A 25,762-nucleotide genomic window follows, 5' to 3' on the forward strand; every position below is an offset into this window, starting at 1 on the left:
CCAGTAAAACTACTTCCAGAAACTGGCAGCTGGCTGTGGATATAGTTTACAAACTGCTGGTGTACAATATGCCTGGTACCAAAAAAGTCTGAGAACTTGAGTTATGAGTAAAAAGTTGGTGTTGTAGTCGGGAGGGAATAGGGGAGACAATAGACAATAGTCAGAATTGCAAATGGTGACAAATATTGTAAGGATAATTAGAAGGGTCATCTGGCCTTTAGATAAAGTGATCAGGAAAGGTACCTTAAAGGAGCTGACTTTAGTTAACTGGCTACTTGTTCAGGACTTAACTAGGTGTCATCTTTCTGTTTTGATCTTCCCTGGCTACATTAGAGATCTCTCTTGCATTAGGAGGGAAAAGGTAGTTTAATTAAATTTTTATTTTTATTTTGAAGGTTATTAGACTTAAATTCAGAAAAGATTAATTTTTCAAGTTGCATTAAAAAATATCCAAAGCATATTGGCTTAAAAGGATTGAGGAAGGGCCCCCTGAGTGGCTCAGTCAAAGTGTCCAACTCTTGATCTCAGCTCAGGTGTTGTTCTTAGGATTGTGAGGTCAAGCCCCATGTTGGGGGATTTAGATAGATGAATAGATAGATATATAGAATATATAGATAGAGGAAATTATACCGCCTAGGTTAGAACATTGACCTAATTACATGACATTTAGCAAGTAATTTGTATCTCTTTTCTGAATTTGTATTTCTTTTCTGAACATAAGAATTGGTTAAGATTTCTTCCAAGTTTAAAATTTTTGGTATGTTTGCTTGCTTTGCCTAGGATGCCATTTGCCCCCCTCTGCCCATCCCTTCTGAGTCTTCCCTGATCAGATAAACTCCAACTTCCATTATTTACTAGTTCTTTTATCTGAAACATATGTTATGTAAATTTATTTTCTCACCCATGTGGTAGGGACTGAAGTGGTGAAATGAAATCACAGCATATGTAAACTTCTGAGGATAATACGTGGTATATACTAGGTGTTTAATAAATATTTGGGGGCAGCTGTTTTAATGAAAATGGAGGAAGGTCTCTATTTTGCCTTTTTTTTTTTTTTTAAAGATTTATTTATTTGACAGATAGAGATTACAAGTAGGCAGAAAGGCAGGCAGAGAGAGAGAGAGGAGGAAGCAGGCTCCCCGCTAAGCAGAGAGCCCGATGCGGGGCTCGATCCCAGGACCCTGGGATCATGACCTGAGCCAAAGGCAGAGGCTTTAACCCGCTGAGCCACCCAGGCGCCCCCTATTTTGCCTTTTTATTTAGCTTGCTGACCTTGCAACCTGGTAAGACTATAGCAGCAAGAACAAGAGTAACGGCAAACGGGCAAGGTCCAGTGAGAGGCATGGCAATTAAAATATGAAAACTCATGTTTTCATATGAGGGGTTAAGGAAGTACAAGAGCAGTTGTAGCCATTCCAGTTTCAGGGAAACAGCCATTCCTGCTACCAAAATCTTGATTCTCTTTTGGAGATTGAGGGTATCTACATAATTAAAAAATGCCTTACTATATTAAGCAAGTCATAAGGTAATTTTATCAACCCAAATCCATGAATTAGAACTTGATTTCTGGGGCACCTGGGTGGCTCAGTGGGTTAAGCCTCTGTCTTTAGCCCAGGTCATTTTTTCAGGGTCCTAGGATTGAGCCCCACATTGGGCGCTCTGCTCAGCAGGGAGCCTGGTTCCTCCTCTCTCTCTGCCTGCCTCTCTGCCTACTTGTGATCTTTGTCTGTAGAATAAATAAAATCTTCAAAAAAAAAAAAAGAACTTGATTTCTTTTGGAATGCAAATGCAAAACAAAGATTGAAATTGTGAGGAAAAAATATGTGACTGGAAGATAGATCCAACAGGGTCAGTATCAGAATTATGTACAGAAAAGAAACGAGTAGATGGGAAGGATCAAAGAATAATTAGAAGAGAAGTCCACAAAGGTGAAAGACTTGAATCTTTGGATTGAAAAGACTCAGTTAGTGTTTTGTTCAGCAAGTGCTGATGGCATATACTTAGATGTTTTGGTGAAAAAAAATTTTTTTTTTAAATTTTATTTTTAAGTAATCTTTACACCCTAGGCAGGACCTGAACTCACAACCCTGAGATCAGGAGTTGCCTGTTCCACCAACTGCCAGCCAGATGCCCCGGTGAAAATTTCTTTGAGTCTGACAAGCCAGGGGGAAAATGTTATCTGCAAAGGAATAAGAGTAAAAACAGCATTAGATTTTTCATCTATATCATTACAAATATCATGGGCAGAATTTATATAGTTCTCAGGGGAAAGGGGTGTGACTGGAATTATAAACTTGTGCAGTTTCTGTAAGAGCTTCAGACTGCCAAGATTGAGACTCTTATATGTCCTTTATGAAAACTTTCTTGAAGTATGGTGGCTGTACCAAGAATATGAACCATTAATTAATTAATTAATTAATAATAAAGGATTCAAGGGGAAAAAAGGGTATTCGTCTTATTTTTTTTAAAGTTTTTATTGTAATTCCAGTATAGTTAACATTTGTGTTATGTTTCTGGTGTACAATACAGTGATTCAGCAGTTCCATACATCACCCGGGGCTCATCATAACATGTGTGCTCCTAATCCCCAGCATGGGTATTTTTTTTTTTTTTTTGACATAATTGTGAGAAATGAAATCAGAATGGTTGCAGTTAGGTTTCAGTGATTGTTTTGACACAGTTTTGACGTTTAATATAATCTTTATCTTGGCAGGTGAGAAAGGGAAAATTTTACTATTAGCATGTTAAGAATGGGCTTGCCTTGTTTTGGGAGATGTTAGTACTTTTATTCTTGATGTTAATAAGTTGTATATTCGATATGAAATAAAAATACCATGTAATAGCTAGTAAAATAGATTTGGGATATAGAACCATGCTGTCCAACAGCATGTTGCATGCAGTGAGGAAGACATTGTTACACTGTTTGGCATTCCCACCAGCAAAGTATGAGAGTTGTAGTCCTCTGTGCTTATCAGTGCTTGGTACTGTCTGTTATGTTTGGCCATTCTGGTTAGTTTTAGAGTTCTGATCCAGAAGTTTGGAGAACATATTAATGTTAATGGCAAATTATTTCTCCTTTGGTTCAAGAAAGGCAGTTGAGATTTCTTGGGACCTAAGGTGATGACTTAACACATACTTACACATATTTGACTGTATCTTCAATGTCCTACCAACAAGACCCAACCAATTCATAAAAAACACTCTGCCATGGCTTGGTGCTGATACCATCTTCTTTATCCACCACCCCTCCCAGCCTCCCACCAAAAGAGGATGATGGTGCAGAGACTTTGCTGAGAAAATGGAAACTCTCAGACTGAAACTTTCTTAACCTTCAACTTCCTGAGCTAGACATCTTCTGTCTTCTCTGTGCTTACTATGGAGAAAGTACCTCTTCTGAAAAAGTCTAGTCACTCTTGAGTTTGAGTCTTGAGTTTTGAATCCCCCATCACCAAGAATTTTATTTTATCACATTGCTGCATTTCTTGGGATTACTACCGTCTTTTCTGGACTCTGTCAGTATTCACTATATTCTGGTCTCTCCCATTTAAAAAAGAAAAAGAGGAACTATGTGGACAATTTCTCTGGGCCCTTCAGCCATTCTCTAACTTGCCTTTCCTCTCCACAACCATGCTTTTTGTTAACACAGCATCCTGTTCAGTCTCCTTTGGTCTGATTTGCACACCATATCCCCAAGGTTGCTTTTGCAGAGGTCACCAGTAACTTCTATAATGCCAACCCATGAACACCTGTTAAGCATGATCATACTTGACCTCTCAGCAAATTCCACATGGTTGACTGTGCCATTATTTTTATTGCTTCTTACCATAGATTTTTTTGTTATTTTTGTATTTATTTGCACCTTTTACAAGATCACCATTTCTAAATTACTTACTTTGATCCATTGCTTATTTTTAATTAAGTAAGAAGGGTTCATGGATGCTATATATTCCATGAATTCTTACATGTTCGAGCAGGTCTGCTTGTTGTTGCCTTTTAATTTTTTCTGATTACAGAAAGAGTACAAGTTCCCTATAAGTATATAATAAAGCATAATTTACTCTAATATTTGTACATGTGAATGTTTATAGATCTTAAGTCTGTACCTTCCCTTGACTTCTGAGACGCCGCCCTCTCCTGCTCGTCTCTCATCCTTGCTTTCCTTCTCGGTTATTCAGGTTTTTGCTACTCATGTGAGCCTCACCATGGCAGTTGGTCAAACCCAGGGTTAAAAATGCAGAATCTCAGGCCCAGCTTCAGAATAATTCTGATTCTAAAACAGAACCTGCATTTTAATAAGATCCCTAGATGATTAGTAGGCACTGTAAAGTTTGAGAACTGTTGCAGTCTAGGGCCACTGCCTCCCATCAGTGAACTCTTCAGTCTTTAAATGTTGGCATTTTTCTTATTTTAGGCATGTTCCTCTTCCCTGTGATTTCAGATGGTATTGTGTGTTAACGCCTCCTCATCTGCACTCTGAACTGTTGTACATCTACTGCTGTTCTGCGTAGACCTCTCACAGGCATTTCACTCCCACTTAGCATTTCATCTGCTACTACACCGCAGTTTCTACCATAGTGCCTAGTGGGTTCTGAGTCAGTATATGCTGTTTTTTTTTTTTTTTAAACTAGGGTGGAAGTCTCAAAATAGAGTGATTTCTGCAGTAAAAAGGCAAATGTATGCTGCTTTACACATTTGAATTGGGGTTTGCACTTTCCTTTTTATTTACTGGGCTGTCACCTTTGTTCAGACTTTTTTATAGCAGATATTTTACCAGATTATTGTCCTGGACTTTTCCCATTTCAGATCACCAGTCTTACTAGATACATAAGTAACTCTTCTTCTATAGCAGCGGAGTTTTCAGAATTATCTTTAGGAAAATAGAGCCTTTAGGAAAATATGTACAATTTAAATTCCTCATGTTACTTTGCTACAGTTTTGGAAACTAAAAATGGTTGTTTTAATTTTTTTCCTAGCATTATTGTTTTATAATGAAGTTTGATTTTTTTTTAACTTTCGGCATTTTAAGCTGTTAAGTTTTTAAGACTTGCATTAAATTTAATTTCTTCAGTGTGTGAGAAGTAAATCTTAAAATAGAAATGAATCTTAAAAATAGAAATGATAACATTTTCTGCATAATACCCTCCACAATGTCAAATGTAGAAGGTACGTCTTCTGCAAAAAAGAGTTAAAGGACGAAAGCCCTTAAATGTTTTGAATGGAGTTTTATTTAACCCCTTGATTCCTAGTAGAACAAATTCAACCTATACTTTATTTTACAGTGAATATTATATCATTTTTAGGAATAATTTTTGGAAAAGTGAAAGAGGGCTGGTGATAATTTGCATTCTTTTTTTACTAAATTAAAAATGCAAATTTCACTTCTTATTTTGATAGTATTCACAACTCAATCAGACTAATCTTGATAAAGCAGTTTATTTATTGTCCCCTTTGAAGAAAAAAATTGCTAAAAATTTCACATCTGTATCGTGTGTGGGCGTGTACCCACCCCCCTCGCCCCGTGTATGTTGTTTGTAACTTTGCAATACACTGTGATCCTTTTTGCATGTGTTACTACATTTCTCCATTTTAAACCTTTATTTTGTAAGTAACTGTATTAGCTTCCTGTTGCCACTGTAACATAACCCTGTCATAGGTTCAGTGGCAGGCCTTAAGGATGCAGACATCTTTGACGGGGGCATTATTTCCTGCCATAGTAAACTTCAAAAAATAGTTGTATATTACTAGGCATGAGGTATGACTAATCAGAGAAGTTGTTCATCAGCCCTTTATAAAAAGAAACCAAGGTTCCCACGTGAAATCAAGAATAAAAGTTTAAGTCCATCCACTTTTACTTTAAGTATGCTAATGTGACAAGACAATGATTAAATGCTCTGAAATTACTGAGAGCATTAAAGGCTGATTATAAAATGTTTTGATATAGATTAAAGTCTACTTAGTAAACTAAATACCAAACTGGGCTTGAGATATAGGCTTTAGAAAGCTTAGGTAATAGGGCACTCTTAGTAAATTTTGAATTTTTTTAGCTTTGTATTTTATGGGCTTGTCTTTTATGCTAAAATACAGAGTTAACAAAAATCCAAAATGTAATTTTTGTGAAATTTTAGGCTCTTTGCAAAACCATTGTAAATGTTCTGCCTAGTGGAGAAATTCACTAAGCTTTATTATGCTAAACATTAGTTAAGTGGCAGTTGATCTTTGGCAGACATGTTTGATAACCTTTACAAACTCAAGAGTATTTTTTGGAACCTACACATTCTAGGTCTTTTAACTAATAGATGACCTCAAGCAAGGCAAGAAAGTTCTGGAGGTGTTAGGTGAATACATATTTTGGGGTATGTACCACCAATGATATACATAAATTACCCAACTGCCTTAATCCAGACAAAAGCTATGTGAGGCTGGAAATACTGTCCCAGTTTTATGGCTGAACAGGTGGTGAAGACTGGGTTTGAATCCAGCTGTGTGTAGGTGACTCCAGAATGCTTCCACTTTTATTGTCCTGACTCACTTGTTGAGAGGTTTGTCTGTAGGTTAATAGTTTTCAGATGGTGCTCTAAGGCTCTGTAACAGATCCTTTGGAAGTTTGGGAAAAATGATTTTTCCCCTGGAATCATTCCTTCCCTTTGACTTGTTTTACACATTTGGGTTCAGTTTTAACTGTTTGGCAAGAGTTTCCCTACCTAAAAAATTTAAAGTCTCCTGCCTTAGAAACCTGAAACCTCTGTAGAATGAATATGTATTAGAAAATAAAAATGTAGGTAGTAATAATTTATATTTGTCAGTGAACAGACTTTATCTAATTTCAGTGATATTTCTATCCCTAAAGGTGTTTTGTGTAGCCTAATATTAAAATGAGGCTGAAGTGTTTGAACACACTATTAATAGGGTTGAGAAGTTATTAGAATTAAAATTTGATGTGGAAAGTGGGCAATCTATAACTTACTGCCCAGGGTTCATTCCCACTACCAGCTCCTGCTGCGTTTAAAAGCTGCCCTGTAAGCATGATGTAATGACAGGTTAAACGCCCGAGTGTACTTCCTGACGCAGTGCAAATCTGAGGCCCAAGACTTTATTGGGGCACGGTTAATGCTTCTTTAAAAACAAAACAAGCTTCTGTGTTTAATGAGGCCGTTTAAGATGGTTTTCCCAGAGTGGGAGGAGAATGTAATCTCGGTTTGGAGGTTGGAGTTTGATAGGGTTATGTATTGTTTACTACTCTCCAGTCTTTTCTTCAAAGGGAGAGGAGTTTGAAGTATGGTGCCAACGGGGGCAGAAGTGGAGGAGTGAGTTAGAATTGAGGAAATAATGGTAGTCGACTCCCGGTAAATAGCAAATGAAGTGCAGAGAACTGTGTTCACACGGTAAACCAGGAGAAGAGCACTTGTTTGGCCATATATGTCCCATATACTCTGTGTAGGTCTTAGATTGAAATCATACAAAATTGCCAGTATCTGTTTTGTTCCACAGAAAGGAATGTTTCGACCTAAATATAAGCATGTGAAAATGCTGAGGTCGTAGTGTCGCTGAGGGTCGAGGGTAGGGTTGGAGTTTCGGGCACGCAGTGCAGTACGCGGGGGAGCCGCCTGGGCTGGGAGGGCGGAGCTTGCGGGCGTGCCCACGGCGTTAGTCCCTCCCCTGTGGACCCCGCCCAGCCAGCCCCGCCCCACGTTAGCTGCGGCTCAGTGGTGCGAGCCTGGGGCTGGCTGGCACTGTGGGCTGGAGCAGGATTTCCCAGCAGCGGCCAGGCCCCAGCCGGGGCTCCGCGTGTCTCTCCTGGCGGGCCGGACCCTGTAGTGGCTCCAGAGCTGGCTCCGAGGGAGCTTTTACTCCAGCCACCTCACACCTTACAGCCCCGTCCTTCACCCAACCTGGCTAGCTAACGAATGTGGGGAAGACAAACTTCCAAGACAGACGGTTTAGGGCCCAGCGGAGGACAGCTCAGTGATGGCGCCCATTTTTGGAAACGCAGGCGAATTTGAGCTCACAGGGAGGTGTGGTCGACTTGTCCTGTTGGGAAGGGAGAGCCTTCATTTCTCTGCTGCTGCGGTAGCCGGTGCCTCGGAGTGAATGGAGTGTGTTATAGGGCAGGACACTTAAAACTTCGCGTCTTGAAAACTTGAACTCGGACATGATTAGGAACAGAAGGTGTCCAGGAGGAGACTCTGTTAAAAATCGCATTTGCTTCTGGGGGAAAGGCTATGAGCTACCTGACTTCTCATGACCGGAAAGTCTCCCTTACCTTTTCTGTACTCTTGGAGGGGCGTCTTGCTCACATGTTTACCAGCAGCTGGGACAAGGAAGAGAAAAGGTATTGACATTAAAAGACTGGGTTGCTTAAACTATGAAACGGGAAAGTTGTAAGCCAGTGGAATCTGGATCAGGGAGTGGCTGCAATGTAATTGAGCTCAAATTTGCAGCGCTGTTTTTTTTTGTTGTTGTTGTTGTTCGTTTGTTTTTCTTTTTGTTTTTAATCTACTGTACTTTTCTGTTTAAACTAAGCTTCAGGTTATGTCATCACTCCTGCAGGGTTGTCTAAAGACACTTGAGTCCTTGGTTCCTACTGCAGGGCTGTTGTGTGGTTCCGGTTCTTTTTGTTTGAAGATGGAGCTGGGTTCTACCTTTGGAGCTTTGGGAGGTTTTAGTAGCTGCTGTCCTGTAATACCTCCATTCACAAGAAATACGGACCTCATTTCACTTGTTTTCAGTCTTCAGATAGGGATTTAAATTGTTCTCTCTACAGAGAGCACAATTTATTATTTTCTCTTTGGAAAAATAATAAAGATATATTTTAACATAACATGATTGATGATCAGTGTACAGCTATTTGTTAGGTTAGGAAATGAAATGACATTGTTTTTCTTGCGTATATTTTCTTGGTTCTAGTATGTTGAATACAAACTGAGTTTACTGCCCCTTAATGCTTGTTTTGGTTTAGTGATTTGAAAAGGCATTGGTGGTTTAGACTGTTTCGTGTTCAGGGAACCACTTTCTAATTCTCATGTTGCTTTTAAGTGAACAGTATAAAGTGGACCATGAAATAGGCATACAGCATAGACATGGGGCATTTTGGCAATGCTATGCCCTTTGTTTCTAGGTGATGGAAAGTGAGTGGATCATCAGCACAAAGAATCTAACACCTGGGTTTTACATTATTTCAGATGATGAAAATTGATTCCTGTTGTCCCTAAGTCCATGTGGTAAGCCACATTATGATGGAATTCTGTACTTTTGTAAACTCCTGAACTGTAGAATATTAACTTTAGTTGACAGTGGAATTAATATGTTTTGGGGGGGTACAGCTTCAACCCTCACTTGAGGTGTCTATCTTCCAGTAATCTAGAACTCAAGTTGCATTTATATGACACATTGTTTTTTCAAAGTCACATTCTTTGCAACAGAATAACAATTATAATTGAGAAACCATTAAATTTGAAGCATTAAAGTTTAATATTGTAGAAATATGGCTTATATAGTTATTGGGAGTACACTCTTAGGACATTAGTAGAGTGATCTTTTGTTATCTCTGAGACAAATATGGCCTGTCATATCCTAGCAAAGGTAGTTTCCTGGGGAAGATGTTTGTTTTATCTTCATTTAGGCTGACAAGTTAGTTACCTTGTCATTTCCTCTAGGTGACATTTATGTCTTAAATAATATTTATTGCTGTGCTGATGAATGCTTCAGCAACACTGGTGAACCCTAGGGTACAAGGAATTTTTAACCTGTTCACTGTACTGTCCCCAGTGTTGTGTGTGTGTCTCTGGTGCTTTTATCTTTATTTACCTTATTTTCTGGCTCTTTTCCTTTGCAACTTATATCTGATTTGTATTGTGGAATGGAAGTAGAGTAGAAGGATGTACTTTGTCTAAGTGCCAGACTAAGAACTTTTGAAGATGGCCTTCCATTTCTCTTCTCTTCGTCCCACGAAGGTGGGGGGTACTGATCAGTAGGAAATAAGATTAATGCATAGCTGATGTTAATATTCTAGGGGAAGACTTACTAGATGAAAATGGATGATAGCCTGGCAGCAGACCCTTCCCCTGGTGACCTTCTCCCATTCCCTAAATCTACATCTAAAGCAGATTACTGTTTACCATTACATGGAGTTAATCAAAACTAATGTCTTGGTGACCCTTTGGATTACTTATGACTCCCTGTAACTGTTGGGAGCTGACCCAGAATGGGATAGAAATAGATTGAGCAGGGGAATTGAACACAGTGGGGGAGGGGAAAGTTCAGTAAAAACAGATTTGATTGAACTTAAGCTACTTAACACACAGTTTCTTCAGTTGTTGATGGTCCGGTTTCTGTTTCAGCATTTATTCCATGTTGTCTAGTTCATCCAAGCAGATTTTTAATATTTTTTTAAGAAAGGGAGTTCTACATGTGTCCCGGAACATTTTGATAAAAGAGATTTTATCTGGTTAAAAATAACAACTCCTTATAATCAAAATGCATAATTTGTGTAATTTATGGTTTTTTAAATCCTTTAGTCTTTTGCTCACAGTACATTTTGCATGAAACTTAAGTATTTCTGGCGTGTCAACATTATTTATAAAACAAGTGATAGTTGTAATTCTTTTTCTCTTGCCTCCTTTTATTTTTATTTTTTTTTTTTGGTTACAGAAATGAGCCGCCAGACTGCAACAGCATTGCCTACTGGAACCTCGAAGTGTACACCGTCCCAGAGGGTGCCTGCCCTGACTGGCACAACTGCATCCAACAATGACTTGGCGAGTCTTTTTGAATGTCCGGTCTGCTTTGACTATGTGTTACCACCCATTCTTCAGTGTCAGAGCGGCCATCTTGTTTGTAGCAACTGTCGCCCAAAGCTCACATGTTGTCCAACCTGCCGGGGCCCTCTGGGATCCATTCGCAACTTGGCTATGGAGAAAGTGGCCAATTCTGTACTTTTCCCTTGTAAATATGCCTCTTCTGGATGTGAAATAACTTTGCCACACACAGAAAAAGCAGACCACGAAGAGCTCTGTGAGTTTAGGCCTTATTCGTGTCCGTGCCCTGGTGCTTCCTGTAAATGGCAAGGCTCTCTGGATGCTGTAATGCCCCATCTGATGCATCAGCATAAGTCCATTACGACCCTACAGGGAGAGGATATAGTTTTCCTTGCTACAGACATTAATCTTCCTGGTGCTGTTGACTGGGTGATGATGCAGTCCTGTTTTGGCTTTCACTTCATGTTAGTCTTGGAGAAACAGGAAAAGTACGATGGTCACCAGCAGTTCTTTGCAATTGTACAGCTGATAGGAACACGCAAGCAAGCTGAAAATTTTGCTTATCGACTTGAGCTAAATGGTCATAGGCGGCGATTGACTTGGGAAGCGACTCCACGCTCTATTCATGAGGGAATTGCCACAGCCATTATGAATAGTGACTGCCTAGTCTTTGACACCAGCATTGCACAGCTTTTTGCAGAAAATGGCAATTTAGGCATCAATGTAACTATTTCCATGTGTTGAAATGGTAATCAAACATTTTCTGGCCAGTGTTTAAAACCATTGCATTCAATTTCACAGAGAATAAGGCACCCATCTGCCTGTCAACCTGAAACTTTTGGTAGGTGGAAGCTAGACACATGAAGGTAAATAAAAGGAAAGGCTGTTAAATACAGGAAACAGTTGCATGTAGTAACACTAATATATTTAAAAATAAGTCAGCAGTAAACCACTGAAAAAATATATATATACACCCAAGATGGGCATCTTTTGTATTAAGAAAGGAAGCATTGTAAAATAATTCTGAATTTGTGTTGTAGATTGACTGTACTGTTGAATAATACTGGGTTTTTGTTTTGTGTGTGTGCTGCGAGCTGGGTGTGTGTGTGTATGTGTGTGCGCGCGCTCGCATGCGTGCCCGTATGTGTGTGTGGGGGGTTTTTTTGTTTTTGTTTTTTTTCTCCTTTAACCGACAAGCCATGTTGAGTGGTCTTGGACCACTGCTTTTCCCCTTTGTGAGTCAATACATAGTGCTGCTGTGTGTGTATATTTTTTTTGTGTGTGTATTTGCTAATTTTTATTAATTCTAGTTTTTCATTAAATAAATTTGACTTTCTTTTCTGTAATTCAGGTTTTTCCTCACTTTTTTTTGTATCTTTTTAAAGTTAGTGTCTTTTTGATATGCATAATTGTTTATGGTAAAGTTTATACATATGTGTTCAATACGTATTTTCTTTTACCCCATTAACCAGTTCATTAGAAATATTTTACATTCAACTCTTGAGAAGATAGGTGTTCCAGAAAGGAAAGGTAACAGCAGAATTATCAGAAGCTATTTAAAGCAGTTGTAAGATGGTCTCTGTCTCTCTTTTTCTCCAGCTGAGTCATACCTTTGAACTTATTCTTTGAAAGGTTGGGGAATACTGATTTTTTTTTTTTTAATACTGGAAAAAAAAAATCAGGCTTTTTTCCCCCCTCCAAATATCTTGGACAAATCACATGTTTAAAATTTGTTCTTGTATTTATTGGTTTTGCAGAAGAAGGCATCGTCTTACACAGTATTTGTAATCAAAAGCAAATCATTTGTTTAAAAGCAGTTTGCAAAAAATGTTTTTGGTCTTTTATAATTCTCATTAAAAGAATATCTGGCAAATTAAAAACTTTTATGTGTCTGCTTTAGCTCTGTTTGATTTTTAATGTCCAAAGTTATTTTCCTGTTCAATTCTGTATTTTATAACCCAAAACAGTATGCTGTATTTTGAAGTGTGATAGATTTATTTTAAGCAAAGAATGGGTATATGGTCTCTGGTTATACGGAGTCTTGATTTCTTCTCCCTTGCTGATATTTCTATCCTCACAATTCTGGTAGGAGACTAATTTAAGGTAAGATGCTGATCTCTTTTTTTTTCCCCTATTTAAAAAAACAAAAAAAACCCCAAAACCAACAGTAAGAGTTAGTATTTCATAGCCTAATGGTGATGAACCTGGGCCTTAAAGCAGCCTTCCAGGGATCTATGTGCCAGTTGTAGCTCTAGCCCACTTTTCAGGTATGGGACCTTGTTTCCTAATGTGTAAAATGGGGTTAATTATGGTAGTTCCCCAAGGGGTTAGATGGGATACCAGTAAGTTACCTAGAACAGTGCTTTGCAGTAATAAGCACCCAACAAATGTTAGCTGCTATTATTAAGCTTTTAACTAGCACCATACTGATAACTGTTGCTAATGACCTGAGGCCCTAACAAGGTTCTGAAATTGCCTTCTGAATGACCAAAGATCATTTTATTTTCTGTGGCTTTTATGGGTACACTAAACTTATTAGAAAGTCAGTTAAAATTAATTTGGACTACCCCCTTATCTCACCAGCAGTTCTGGATAACAGAATCTACTTCCGTTAACCATTTTCAGAATGAAGATTTGTGTAGTCTCTTTCCTTACCTAACCATTATTTTTGAATTGGTTCTCACATGCTCGTGTAAGCCATTTTTGTGGTGAAAGGGAATACATCAACCACAAATGTATATTTTGGTCTCTTCCTGTTAGCATGTGTGTTTAGAAAAGCAGGTTCCCCCCTACATTTGATGTATTGAATACTTCTGTAGATGTATATCATTTTGTTTTTACATATTTTAAAGCGTTTCTTGGATTATGATAGTAGTATATGCTCAGTGTAGGGTCTGGAAGTTAGAAAAGAGCACACGTGAGATCTCTGGAACTCTGTCCATTCAGAGATGAATGGGAACATTTTTATTTTTCGAGTCCTTTGTGTATTTACTTCTGCTTACACATTTATCTTGAAATCATGTAATTTTGTGACCCCTCCACCTCAATGCCCTCACACATAACTTTAATAATCTTGGAGAGACATGGTTTTGGGAAAACTTAGTGATGAGGATTGACTAGAATTTTAGCCAGTTTTCCTGATGTTAGATACCGCTTTGTCCAGATTGTCCATGTAAATCTTTTCTGGCTATTTATAACCTGCGAACATTTCTCATTATATTCTTGGGATTCTTTTATTTTTTTAAGGTTTTGATACTTTTATCCGCTTTCTGGAGGGGTTCCAGTGGACACTTAAGAGTAGTGAAGGATATTCCCTTTCATTGTAACCTCATGTTTTGCTAATTTGTGCAAATAAAGATAGTAAATTTTGTGTTTGACATCTAATAAGTTCATCTTTGTTAACTATATTTTAAGTCCTCTTTGTATACTTGGTCTGTAGGGATGATGATAGCTATAGCCACATTTCTTGGTTCACTTGAGATCTTAAATCATCCTTGTTACAATCAATATTCTACTTTGTCCTGTTAATGCACTGTCTTGTTTTTTGGTGTCTTGGTATTTTCTTCAGGGACTTATGTAGGAGTTGGGTAGGTGATACTCTTTAAATTTGGTCTTTCGCATTTATCTTCTTAAACTTGAATTTGTCCTGTTGAATCACAGGCCAGTTTAATATGTTGATGGAGAACAGGTTTTTGTTTTGATCTAAGTGATTTTTAGTGTAATATTGCTTAATTTTTAAAAATGCATATATTTCTGCAAACTACATGTATGGGAGAGACTTTGGTTCACCAAAAATCCTAGTGCTCCCCTGCCAACCCTCCCCTCCACCCCGCCCTGGAATTTGATATAGGAAAGTTTGCCTCATTTCAGTGGTTCTAATTGGAAAATAGGAAGTTAGCCTGCTCTACTCTCAGCACTTGATTACCTCACAATGTGAATGGCACTCACCTTGTATAGGGAGATCCCAGTGGTAGACGTCCTAGTCACTGGTCAAAGATGGGAATCCAAATCGTCTGCATTTCAAGTAGCCACTGCCAGAGATGGCACTGGAAATGAAACCCATTTGCATTCCACTCTTACGAAGAGAATCTGTGCTATGAGCAAAATGCAAGTCTTGACCAATGTCAAGAGGAAAGAAGGAAATCGTTCTGTTCTGCTCAGCACATGCACTTTTTTGCTCCCTCCATCCCCCATTAAAAAAAACAATCAGGTCTCTTTAGTAGCCTTTAAATACCACTCATATAACCAGGAGACCATTTTTGTAATCACAGATTTATAAATTGATGTTAAATATTTTATGATCAATCACTTAGATGGCATTTTTCACTATAATCCAAAGCACTAAAGACCTCTGCCCCGACACGGTTATCTGTAAGGTTCAAACAAAAGAGGCGGAGTCCAGTAAAAAACATGTATGTCTTAAGCAGACAATATAGAATTTCTTAATTACCAAGACACTTAAAGCTTTATTTAGTTTTAATACTTGAGTTATTAAAGCTCATAGATAAAAGGCATGTGGAGTACTGGTTAAATATGTCCTAAGGCTTCACCTCTAGTCCTACTGAACAATTTCCAAGTTAACATTTTCAGTAAAAAGCCCCAGCCGACTCTGATATAAAGGGTGTTTGGATAACACTTTAAACAATGTTGGGAAAAGATATTCAGCACCACTAGTCATTAGGGAAATGCAAATCAGAATCAAGAGCTGCTACTTAACTTACCATGAGGATGGTTATTGCCATAAAGGAGAAGTGGCGGCAGAGTGGAGAAATTGGGGTCTTTGTGGATTGCTGGTGGGAATGGCAAATGGTGCAGCAAACACTGGAGGAAAAGTTTGGTGGTTCCTCACAAAGTTAAGCACAAACTCATCCTAAGAACAGCAGCTCTGCTTCTGGGTATATGCCCAGAAGAACTGAGAAGCAGGGACAGGGACCATGGTAGAGCATATTTACAGAACTCCCAACAGCCGAGAGGCAGAGACAATCCAGATCCCCTCGGGTGAACGGAGAAGATGGGGCACGGTGCACATGTGGACGGAGGATTCTGATGCATATGGTCAACATGGCTAAACCCTGACGACATGCTAAGCTGAGGTAGGTCACACACAAAAGCTTACATGAAGCAGCTGGAACAGGCAAATGGGTAGAGACAGAACAGTTCCAGGGAGATGGGTAGAAGAAAGGGGAGTTCCTGTTCAGTGGTAACAGTTTAAGAAAGCTTTGGAGACAGAGAGGTGCTGGTTATACACCACTGTGAATGTAATTAATGTCCCTGATTTATACACTTAATACCGGCCAAAACGGTAAATTCTGCTCTCGTCACAATAAAAAACCAAAACCAGTGCCGGAGAAAAGAAGTTCCTCCTATGCACTTCCCGCACACACCCAGGGCTCCCCGTGGGCTCCTTCAGAAAGGGCTGCAGGCTGAAGCCCGAGGGCACAGAAGATGCTGTTGCTCCCAGGCATGCTGGAGTCCCACCTTTTAGTGCATTCTGTTGCTACTTCTGGGTGTAAGGAGGCATTGCAATTCGGGTATGATTAGCTTGCTGAAAGTGAACATCATCGTTTCTTTTCCTTCTCTGTAAAGATGAAAGAAGTGATAAAATCGTAACAGTGACAGATAGTCACTGAAATGTTTTTAAATGTCCTGACGCTTGCTCTCCCACTGGCCATAACAAGCCCCATATCTGGAGCCCTAGATCGGGATTTGTAATTTCAAAACATGTTCATATTTTACTAGCAGGTATTTGGGGTAACTTGTGGATCCAATGCTCATCCAAGACATTCCAAAATATTTCTGCCTCTTCTAACATTTTGTAATAAAAGATTGTATAGTATTATTTTACTGTCATGTGTCACTGTCATTCATCTTCAGTGACCCTGCCTTCAGTACTACTGTTCCATTTTATTGGTAAGGAAAACTAAGTAAGCGGAAGAGCCTGACTTTGTAGTTGTCCCGGAGCCTGGATTAAGTCAGTCAGAGGAGGAGAAGAGAGAAGGGAGTCTGCCGGACCTGGGGACTGGCACAGGTGGACAGGGAATAAAGGGGAAGGGACAGGAGTCCGGTAACCAAGCGTGGGGACCATCCCAGGATGGTCTGCTCTGAGGAGCAGACTTTTTTAAGCTTATGTGTGCTGACATGAGCCGCTCTGCCTGATATAAATCCTCACGTTTTGATTGCTACTTCAGCATAAGCAGCAGCCCGAACTGGGGTGTGCAACCTCATCCCAGGTGTCTCCTCACTTGACTACCTTGTTTTCCACAAACACTAATGGTTGGTGTTATTTTCATCTTTGTCCCGTGCCCGTGCTATGTTACTGTTCTCAGGATCCGGTAACGTCTCCAGGTGACTGCTAAGGTAATGGTCTACCCCGACGGTTCCTGACGCCAACTACGCACCGGAATCATCCGGAGGGCGGACTACAGCAGATTTCCCGGCTCTCCCCCGAGTCTGATTCAGGTCTGCTGGTGGGTCTTGAGAATTCACATTTCTAACAAGCTCACAGGTAATACTGATGCTTCTGTTCTGGGCACTGATGGGCACTATATCTATTGAGACAGGAATGATTCCACTGAAGACAGGAATTCAATTTTTATCAATCACTTTATTAAATTAGCATTTCTGTAACCGACACCAGTCACCACTTTAGTGAGATTTGTTACTGCTGTGATCATATTCACAAATTAGGGACACTTTGCTTGCTTCTACCTGCATGAACAAAAAACTTTTCGGTACCTTTTGGCACTTCATAACTTGAAATTCTGAAAAGCTGGGATTTGGGCCTACAATTTGCTATTTAAGAGACCAGGTCTGGTGTTGACAGTAAAGCCCCCATCAAAAGCTGCATTAAGAACTTCATCCAGGCAGCTTGCTGTGACAAAACTGAGATCTTGCCGCACATTGCCCGGGATCTCTTCAAGGTCTTTTTCATTCCTCTGAGGAATGATGACTCGCTTCAGTCCTGCTCTGTGTGCTGCCAGAGCTTTGTCTTTAATCCCACCAACCTGTAAGGAGAGAAGAAAGTTACTCAGATTTCTGGTCATCCTCAGACTGTGAAAGACCCCAACCCAACTTTCTTTCACGGCTATTCGGAAACATCTAAATCATCTTCCATTTTGTTATAGCATGAGCTAGGAAAGCCACTAAAAAGGTTAATAAGCTGAATTCTTTATATTTGTGTTCTACTTAATCCTTTTAATGGGGGAAAATTCTAAACTTTCTGTAGATACGAGCACCTCTTATGTCCATGGTTCCTTTTTATACTGTCAGGTTAATATTTATATTCCATTCTGTAAGCAAAACAATCTTATCTATAGGTTGATTCTGGAAAATCACTACATTATTTCGATCACAAATGCCATTCCTACAGAGCTTAGTCATGTGCCAGAATTATCTCCTTCTGTACAGGTTTAAAGCCATAAACTTTGTGCCACTTGATGAAGGAAAACATACCCCAAATGATGTAGGTTCATATGGTGGTTTTAAAGTATGTCCACAAGGTCCCCTCACAAAAGGGGGAGTCTAATTCTCCCCTTGAATGTGGGCCAGGCTTAGTCACTCCTAAGAAGCAGTGTGGAGGAAGTGAGGCTGTATGACTTTCATACTTGACCCATAAAAAATGAGAGCTGCTGCTGCTGCAAGGTCTGTCTCTGGATCTCTTGCCCTGGAGGTAGCCAGCCACCATACTTGAGATCACCCAACAGCCTCTGGAGGAGCCCTAAGGTGAGGACCTGGGGAATCCTGCCAACCATGGCCCATTTGCTAGTCAGATGAGTGAACAATCTTAGAAGCAGATCCCCAGCCCCAGTCAACCTACAGATGACTGTGACCAGGCCAGTGTCTTTTGACTGTATGATGGATCCTGAGGCAGATGAGCTCAGCTGAGCGTCTCCTGAATTCCTGGCCCACAGAAACTGAGAATAATAAATATTGTTTTGGGTGGTATGTTCTGCAGCAAGACTCCAAATGTAGCTCTCAGTCACACCCCTCAGAACATGTAAGCCCTGGAGACAGCCCCTCAGAGCGTCCAAACACCCGCACTGGCTGCTCCAGGCGCTCCTGCACAGCTGTCCTCTGTCAGGGTTCTTCCATGTGTGGCTGGGGTACACTTCCAGAGACAAACTGACCCCTCACATGTATGAAGATGCCTATCTTTCACAGGTGGTTGATGGTAAGGCTGTGTATACAAGGTACTCTACATCTGGGGTCACTGAGGAGACTTAAGACAGCTTTTTCCTCAGTCATCTGACCAGTCACAGGGATGAAATTTTCTTCTAGTTGGCACAGGCCCTTGCAATCTGAAGATAACCCTCAATTCTAGAAAATGTTCCATTATTTCTTTGACAATTTGGTCTGTCTTCTCTGTTTGCTAGAATGCCTGATAGGTGATCTGTTTGTTTGCTTTTTCTATTACTTTTTTTCTAACCAGTTCTCTAATTTTAAAACCTATGTTTTAAATCCAAGTTTTGTCCTCATTCTCTGTTCTTGAACTCTTCTCGCCAAAGAGCCAGCTTTAGCAAATCTTTCTTTTAAACACCGTGGCTTTTCACCTGTCTCGTGGAATACTTTTAAAACTGGAGGCTTCCTCAAAGCTGCTGGAGCTTTCCCCTGTGGAGGTGGGAAAGCCTTTACCCGCGTGCTTATCTGCCCTGAAAGCAAGGGATCAAGAAGAAGACCATTTACTCTACGGAGATTGCCATGAATCCCCTGGTTCTGTTTCCCATCTCTGTCCTGCTCTCCTGTTCTGTGCCTTGTGGCTCTGATCCCATGCTTTTCCCAGATACCTTCTGGAAAGATCGTTTCTACCTCCACTTCTGTTTTACCAGCCAGGAAACGATCTTCCAGAAGTTGGCTGAATTCTCAGCAGCTGTCTCCCCATTCTTTTTTTTGTTTGTTTTAATTTTATTTATTTATTTGACAGAGAGACATCACAAGTAGGCAGAGAGGCAGGCAGAGAGAGAGGAGGAAGCAGACTCCCCACTGAGCAGAGAGCTTGATGCGGGGCTTGATCCCAGGACCCTAAGATCATGACCTGGGCCAAAGGCAGAGGCTTAACCCACTGAGCCACCTAGGCGCCCCTCCCCACTCATTTTTGAGTGTCTGTATTATTCCTTTCACTCTTGGCTTAGTCTACCATCTTGAACTAGGAAGCTGAACAGTTCATGTCAGTAAAGCATTTACATTTCCTTTTAATAGCACAGATAATATTAACCACTATTAACCACTGTATGGTCTCTTGAAATGTAGAAATTCCTGGTAAGGTGAAGAAAAGGAATCAGCCATTCCTTTCAAGTACACACCTACGAATGTATCATAATAACAGGATTTAGAACATGGTTAAATTCTTTACTGAATTTTTAAGAATTGGGGAAATGAGAGCAGTTTCAGTGATCTCGACTCGTGATTCTATGATCTACTTTCACAATTACCTCATAAAATAAAGGTGTTCTCAGAATAAAGAACGTTTCTTTCTTTTCTCACTTTGCTATAAACCCACCAAAATTCTGTTGTAGACTAGTACTGGTAATCAGTGACTTAAGACCCTAAAAGATGGCTCAAGTCTGTATTTTTTTGTCAGTGTTTTTGTAAGTAGTTCAGGGTATGGAGGGGAGCCCCAAAGCCTCATGTATATAGAACTTTTTACAAATTTAGCAAGTAGACATGGTTGGTCTTCATTATAGTTTCCATTTTATACTTAATTTTTCCATAAATCTATCAACTACAGTATAACTAAGTTATCTACAGGAGGTCTCACAGGGACTTCAAAAGTAAACCTCCACTCTTCACCTTAACAGCTGACATTTCTGATGACCAGACTGATCTTTCTTTCCCTCATAAGTCTTCTTTCTTAGTAGAAGGGAAAACATGGGGAAAATTGTCAGTTTTTCTTTTATTTGATCAATATTGAAAAATATAAATTAGTTACAAGCATAAAACTTTAATGTGTTTAAAAGGCATATAGATATACATATATGTATATGTATATATATGGAAACTACTATTAATTTAGACTTAAAATTAAAAAAATTTAAAACCATATAAATCACTTTCTTCAGACTTACTGGAAGAACAAGACCTCTCAGTGTGATTTCTCCAGTCATGGCTACATCTGAACGCACCAGCCGCCCACTAAAAAGCGAGGCGAGACAGGTTACTATGGTAACTCCAGCAGATGGTCCATCTTTTGTGACAGCACCAGCTGGGAAGTGCAGATGGATGTCTGTGTTGTCAAGAAGATCAAAACTTCCAGAAGCTTAAAAAAGGAAATAAGGATTTTAATGTAGAAAAATTAAACCTGTTTTCTTTTTGTCCTAAAAAAGAGAATCAAAATGATAAAAATGTTTTGGGTAAATGAATCCCTCAAAATATTAATGGGTGATACAATTAGAGTGGGGTCTGGATGAACAGTTTCATTCCACTCTAAGCAGAACTGAAAAACAAACCCTTGAAAATTGGTTTCCAGTTCAGGCACTAGCCACACATTCCTAACACGGGAACTAGAATTTCTCTGAGCGTTCAAAATCAAAGATTTGCTACTTTCCTAAAGCTGTAATTCTTCATTTAGAGCCCATCTTAATCCCTGCCACAGGACTGGGAGATGCCTCCCAGATCATGATCCCAAAGCTGCTCCCCGGTGAACAGCTGTGCCTCGGCCTTGGCGGCCAAGGCCACTCACCATTCGTCAGATGGTATTTCTTCGCATTGCTGCGGAGCCAGCTGATCGCAAGATGGGCAGACTCCTTCATGACGTCCCCTAGCTGGCCGGTCAGAGTTAGCTGACCTTCGCCATCCATTCGGCTTGCTTCCACGAACATGATTTCCCCACCTAAGGGGGTCCAAGCCAAACCTATTGCCACTCCTGGTTGACTCAACCGCTCGGACACCTTGAGAGAAGAAAAATGATCAGTTCAGTCAACAAGAACCAAACTACTTTCTGGATGGCTAACTGCCCCACAACATGCCACCAGAGCCTACTTCTTCAGTTTAAGCTTCATTTCCAAGTATTTCCTACCTCACATGATTTGGCGTCACCACTTACTATGAATGGCTTTCTGCCAGAAGAAAAACCAAACTTCCTGTTTGGCACTTATTTTTACCTTAAAATATGTGTGAATAACTTGGATTAAAGAGCCACATTTAGCTACACATGCCCTAATTTTCAAAGAACAAACCCAACTGTTATCTACTTAATTTTTTTTTTTAACAAATGGAAACATTAATTTTTTAAATTTTTTTTTACTTGAGTATGGTCGGCATACAATGTAACATTAGTTTTAGGGGTGTAATGTAGTGACTCAACAAGTTTATATATTATGCTATGTTCACCACAAGTGTAGCTACCAACTGTCACCGTACAGCACTATTACAGTATCACTGACTATATTATCTACTTAAATATTTTTATTAGGCTGCATATTTATATATACTCCAGAACCTAACTTCATTTTAGGTAATCACACATTTGTTTCAGAAAGCAGAAACCCTTTTCCAAACACATTTCTTAAATGGCCAAGTGTGAGAAAGGATGTGTCAAAACCCCTAGATTTTACTTCTCTGCCACTTCACTTTCTCTGTTATTGCTGTGGAAACACTATAAAACACCACCTTCATGATGCTCCGGATCTTGTTCCGTGGGCTCGGAGGCCCACTAAGCGCTCTCACTTGCTGCTGTCAACTGAACATGTCACTTGCCTGACACCATCCGCCAGGTGATGAGCCAGTTCATACAAGTTCGGAAAACACATCAAAACGAACAGTACAGTTGAAACACAATCACATTAACTTTCATTGTACCCTCTGAGCCTCCAAATTTCTTTTCCTCTAGAAGCAGCTATCCAGGTCAGAGGGACTGAGCACAATGTGTCAACCCATCACTAACCACGTATGAGACTTTTCCACCAGAGGTAACTTTCTCACTAAGGAGCAAAAGAACCAACAGTCTGAGTTTCTGGCTAAAGGGCTGTGTGGCTGATGCTTCTTCCTTTTCATGGGGCGTAGATGGTGAAAATCCCAACTTTTAAAACACTCCAAAATCATGGGTGGCATCCGCGAAAGCAAGTGGGCACTTATTTTTATTGGTAAACCTACTAGCATGTTTTGAAAGTCTGTTTCATATTTAAAAAATTTAATGCTGATTAACTTCATCTGGTAAGTGAGAGACTTGGAGTCCCAGTTGTGGTGCTCACAGTGCTGGGTGTGTACTGGATCCTACCTCCTCGGCTCGGTCACTTGCCCTGTTTCCCTACGTACTTGAGACACAAAGATCAATATGCAGAAGATAAGTACGATTTAAGGAAAACAAAGACACTACTTATAAACGTGTTCCCAAGACTTTTTTCTAATAAAAAAATCAATTTTCTATACCTTAATGACATGCTTTGGGTGGGAATTTGCCAGGGCGTCCTGTTCCACATGGCTCTTTTCTAGAGCTGAGTGAAATAATCCTAAAGAATTATCCTCAGTACACTGAATCATATGTAAATGTAACCGAAAAAGCCATTTGGCAGAATTCTGTTAGCTATAACAAGAACCATCCCTTTTTTACAGCTGAATCCTCAAAACTCATTTGTCAGAATAATATCAAAAATGTCTCTAAAGAATCAGGAGTAAGGTGCCTGTTGACTGCTGTGTCGCTTCAAGAAACCAAGCCAGTTTTCCAACTCTCCATCTGCTGGGAGGCTTGGTACTCTGGGTAGAGGTAAGTGGTACACTGTTCACTGAAACGACGGAGGGCAGAAACATCCATGCCCACAAGCACTTTATTCTGACTTGATGGCTAAGTGTTTTCATATTAACGTGAAGATGGGAAAATTGCAAACCCATGATTTAACATACAGGCGGGAGAACTGAGGGGCCTGATCACCAGCAAGCCAAGAATCTCCGTGATTAAAGCTAACAGCTATTACCTAAAAGGTAAAGGATCTTTAATTCTTAGATTCTTAGACTTGGAAACATAGTGGGTTTTTTTTTTTAAAGATTTTATTGATTTGGGAGAGAATGTACTCCCATAGGAGTGTGTGTAGGGCGTGGGGAGGGCAGGCAGAGGGCACAAAGGGGAGGGACAAGCAGACTTCCTGCGGCACAGAGAGCCCAACATGGGGCTTCATCCCAGGACCCTGATCATGACCTGAGCCAAAGGCAGATGCTTAACTGACTGTGCCACCTAGGCACCCCATCATACTTTTTTTTTTTGGTGCCAGATTGGCCAGAATTTTTATTTTTTTAGAGTTTCCTTTACATATAACACTCTAATAATTTACATACACAAGCATTCACGGTAGCTGTTAAAAACAAGGCTGCAAAAACTGAAAGCCATGCATTTCTCTTGCTTCTAACTTGCTTAAAGATTTAGCTTTTGTTTAAAGGTTCTATGTTTCAGCTAGACCCAAAGGAGAAGTATTTTCTCCCATTTGGAAGGCTGCTTTAAATCAGACTTTTTTGAGTTAACGGAACTAGTCTAGAATTGTAGAAAAATAAGGCTGTTATCTCCCCCTCCCCCTGTCCAATCATTATAAGGTGAACTGTAGTAACAATGATTGACACTTGAAAATTTCCAGTTTTGGGGTGCCTGGGTGGCTCAGTTGGTTAACCATCTGCCTTCAGTTCAGGATCCCAGGACCCTGGGGTGGAGCCCCACATTGGGTTCCTTGCTCTGTGGGGAGACTGCTTCGCCCTCTGCCTCTCCCCCTGGCTTGTGCTTTCTCTTGCTCATTCTCTCAAATAAATAAATAAAATATTAAAAAAAAAAAAAAAGAAGAAGAACTCATCTCATTCTGCTTCCTGTCTTCAAGCAGGAGAGTTTCATTCTTGTCACTCAATTAAAAACCTCCATGAACTATCAATATCAATACACATAATACTTTCTTCATATTCCTCTATTTACCTACTTGAACTATTTACGCTACTATGTAAGACCATTCATTTCCAAGTGGAAATGTAATCTGAGTTTAGGAGATGCCTTGTTCTTCTTTTTCAAACTACGTAATCCAGTGGAATTATAGTTTCCTCATACAGTTCATCTTCCAGCTCTTACAATTTTTATGTTTGTCATCTTGCCTCTTCAGATTCCTCAGGAGAGTGCTCCTTTCCTGTTCTGTGTGCAGCTTCCAGCCATCTTAGGCCCTTCACACAGAACAATTTGTGTCTCAGAGCACTCCTTAGAAAGTGATTCAACACAGTAATTTCAAAACTGTGTTTATCAGTACTTTGCCGTCAGGTTCTAACTGCACTATTGGTCTGTTGTATTAGCCAAGACAGGCCTTGGCTTGAAGCTGAGAATGTTTTCCCCGCTAGATGTCAAAGTGGAAAACAAGCATCCCAATTCATTTGGTCATTCTATTTGCCCCAGGTATAGCCTTGTACCTCAATTTCCTTATCTGCTAAATCTTGTTTAAAGAAATGGTTACTTTCTGCTGTAATAATTACATCAATCATGGAAATCAATCGCAAAATATGCAGATTGAAGGAGTGTTGAAAATATTTAATGAAAGACCTAATTAATAATAGAATATGTCTTCTGGGGCACCTGGGTGGCTCAGATGGTTAAGCGTCTACTTTCGGCTCAGGTCATGATCCCAGGGTTCTAGGATCAAGCTCCATGTTGGGCTCTCTGCTCAGCAGAGCTGCTCCCCCTGCTTGTGCGCTCTCTGTCAAACAAATAAATAAAATCTTGGGAAAAAAAAAAAAAAAAAGAACATGTCTTCTAAAGTCTAGTTCATTCTTAACAGTTTGATGGTAGCTGTGCTGAAGGAGCATTCGTGTACGAATCACTGCAACTTCCCACCGTTCATCCTCCTTGATTAACTGGAAGGAGTGATAACTTGACTGAAACAATACATACATTCAACTCCGTGACTGTTCCAAGCCTCGGTCAATGCTCACAGTTTTAGTACCTTGTTATTTACTACCGAGGTCTCATGAGAGGGATCAAGGGTTTTACATCCATTCGACAGTGCTTTGCCGAGCATCCTGGGCTAGGTTCCATTACAGCTCATAGGGACATAAAAGTG

At 39.9% G+C, this 25,762-nt stretch overlaps 2 protein-coding genes across 6 annotated transcripts in view; one reads left to right on the top strand and one right to left on the bottom strand.

Moving 5' to 3' along the window:
* The window catches only part of SIAH1 (siah E3 ubiquitin protein ligase 1), a 29,790-nt gene extending 17,156 nt beyond the window's left edge, over positions 1–12,634 (top strand). For 3 of the 4 annotated variants that reach the window (XM_045988133.1, XM_045988131.1, XM_045988132.1), the window contains one exon: positions 10,648–12,634. In XM_045988133.1, coding sequence (XP_045844089.1) covers positions 10,650–11,498 — 849 coding nt within the window. In that variant the 5' untranslated portion in view covers positions 10,648–10,649 and the 3' untranslated portion in view covers positions 11,499–12,634. Of the gene's footprint in view, positions 1–6,936; positions 8,330–10,647 lie in introns of those variants that run through there. The other variant, XM_045988130.1, reaches the window with a different exon arrangement.
* Positions 12,635–17,338: 4,704 nt separating this feature from the next.
* LONP2 (lon peptidase 2, peroxisomal) overlaps positions 17,339–25,762 on the bottom strand; it is a 120,043-nt gene continuing 111,619 nt past the window's right edge. For both annotated transcript variants that reach the window (XM_045988128.1, XM_045988127.1), the window contains 3 exons: positions 21,430–21,637; positions 20,816–21,006; positions 17,339–17,758 (listed from right to left, as the gene is read on the bottom strand). In XM_045988128.1, coding sequence (XP_045844084.1) covers positions 17,537–17,758; positions 20,816–21,006; positions 21,430–21,637 — 621 coding nt within the window. In that variant the 3' untranslated portion in view covers positions 17,339–17,536. The remainder of the gene's footprint in view (positions 17,759–20,815; positions 21,007–21,429; positions 21,638–25,762) is intronic.

Source organism: Meles meles, chromosome 19, assembly GCF_922984935.1.
Source record: "Meles meles chromosome 19, mMelMel3.1 paternal haplotype, whole genome shotgun sequence".
Lineage (NCBI taxonomy): Eukaryota > Metazoa > Chordata > Mammalia > Carnivora > Mustelidae > Meles > Meles meles.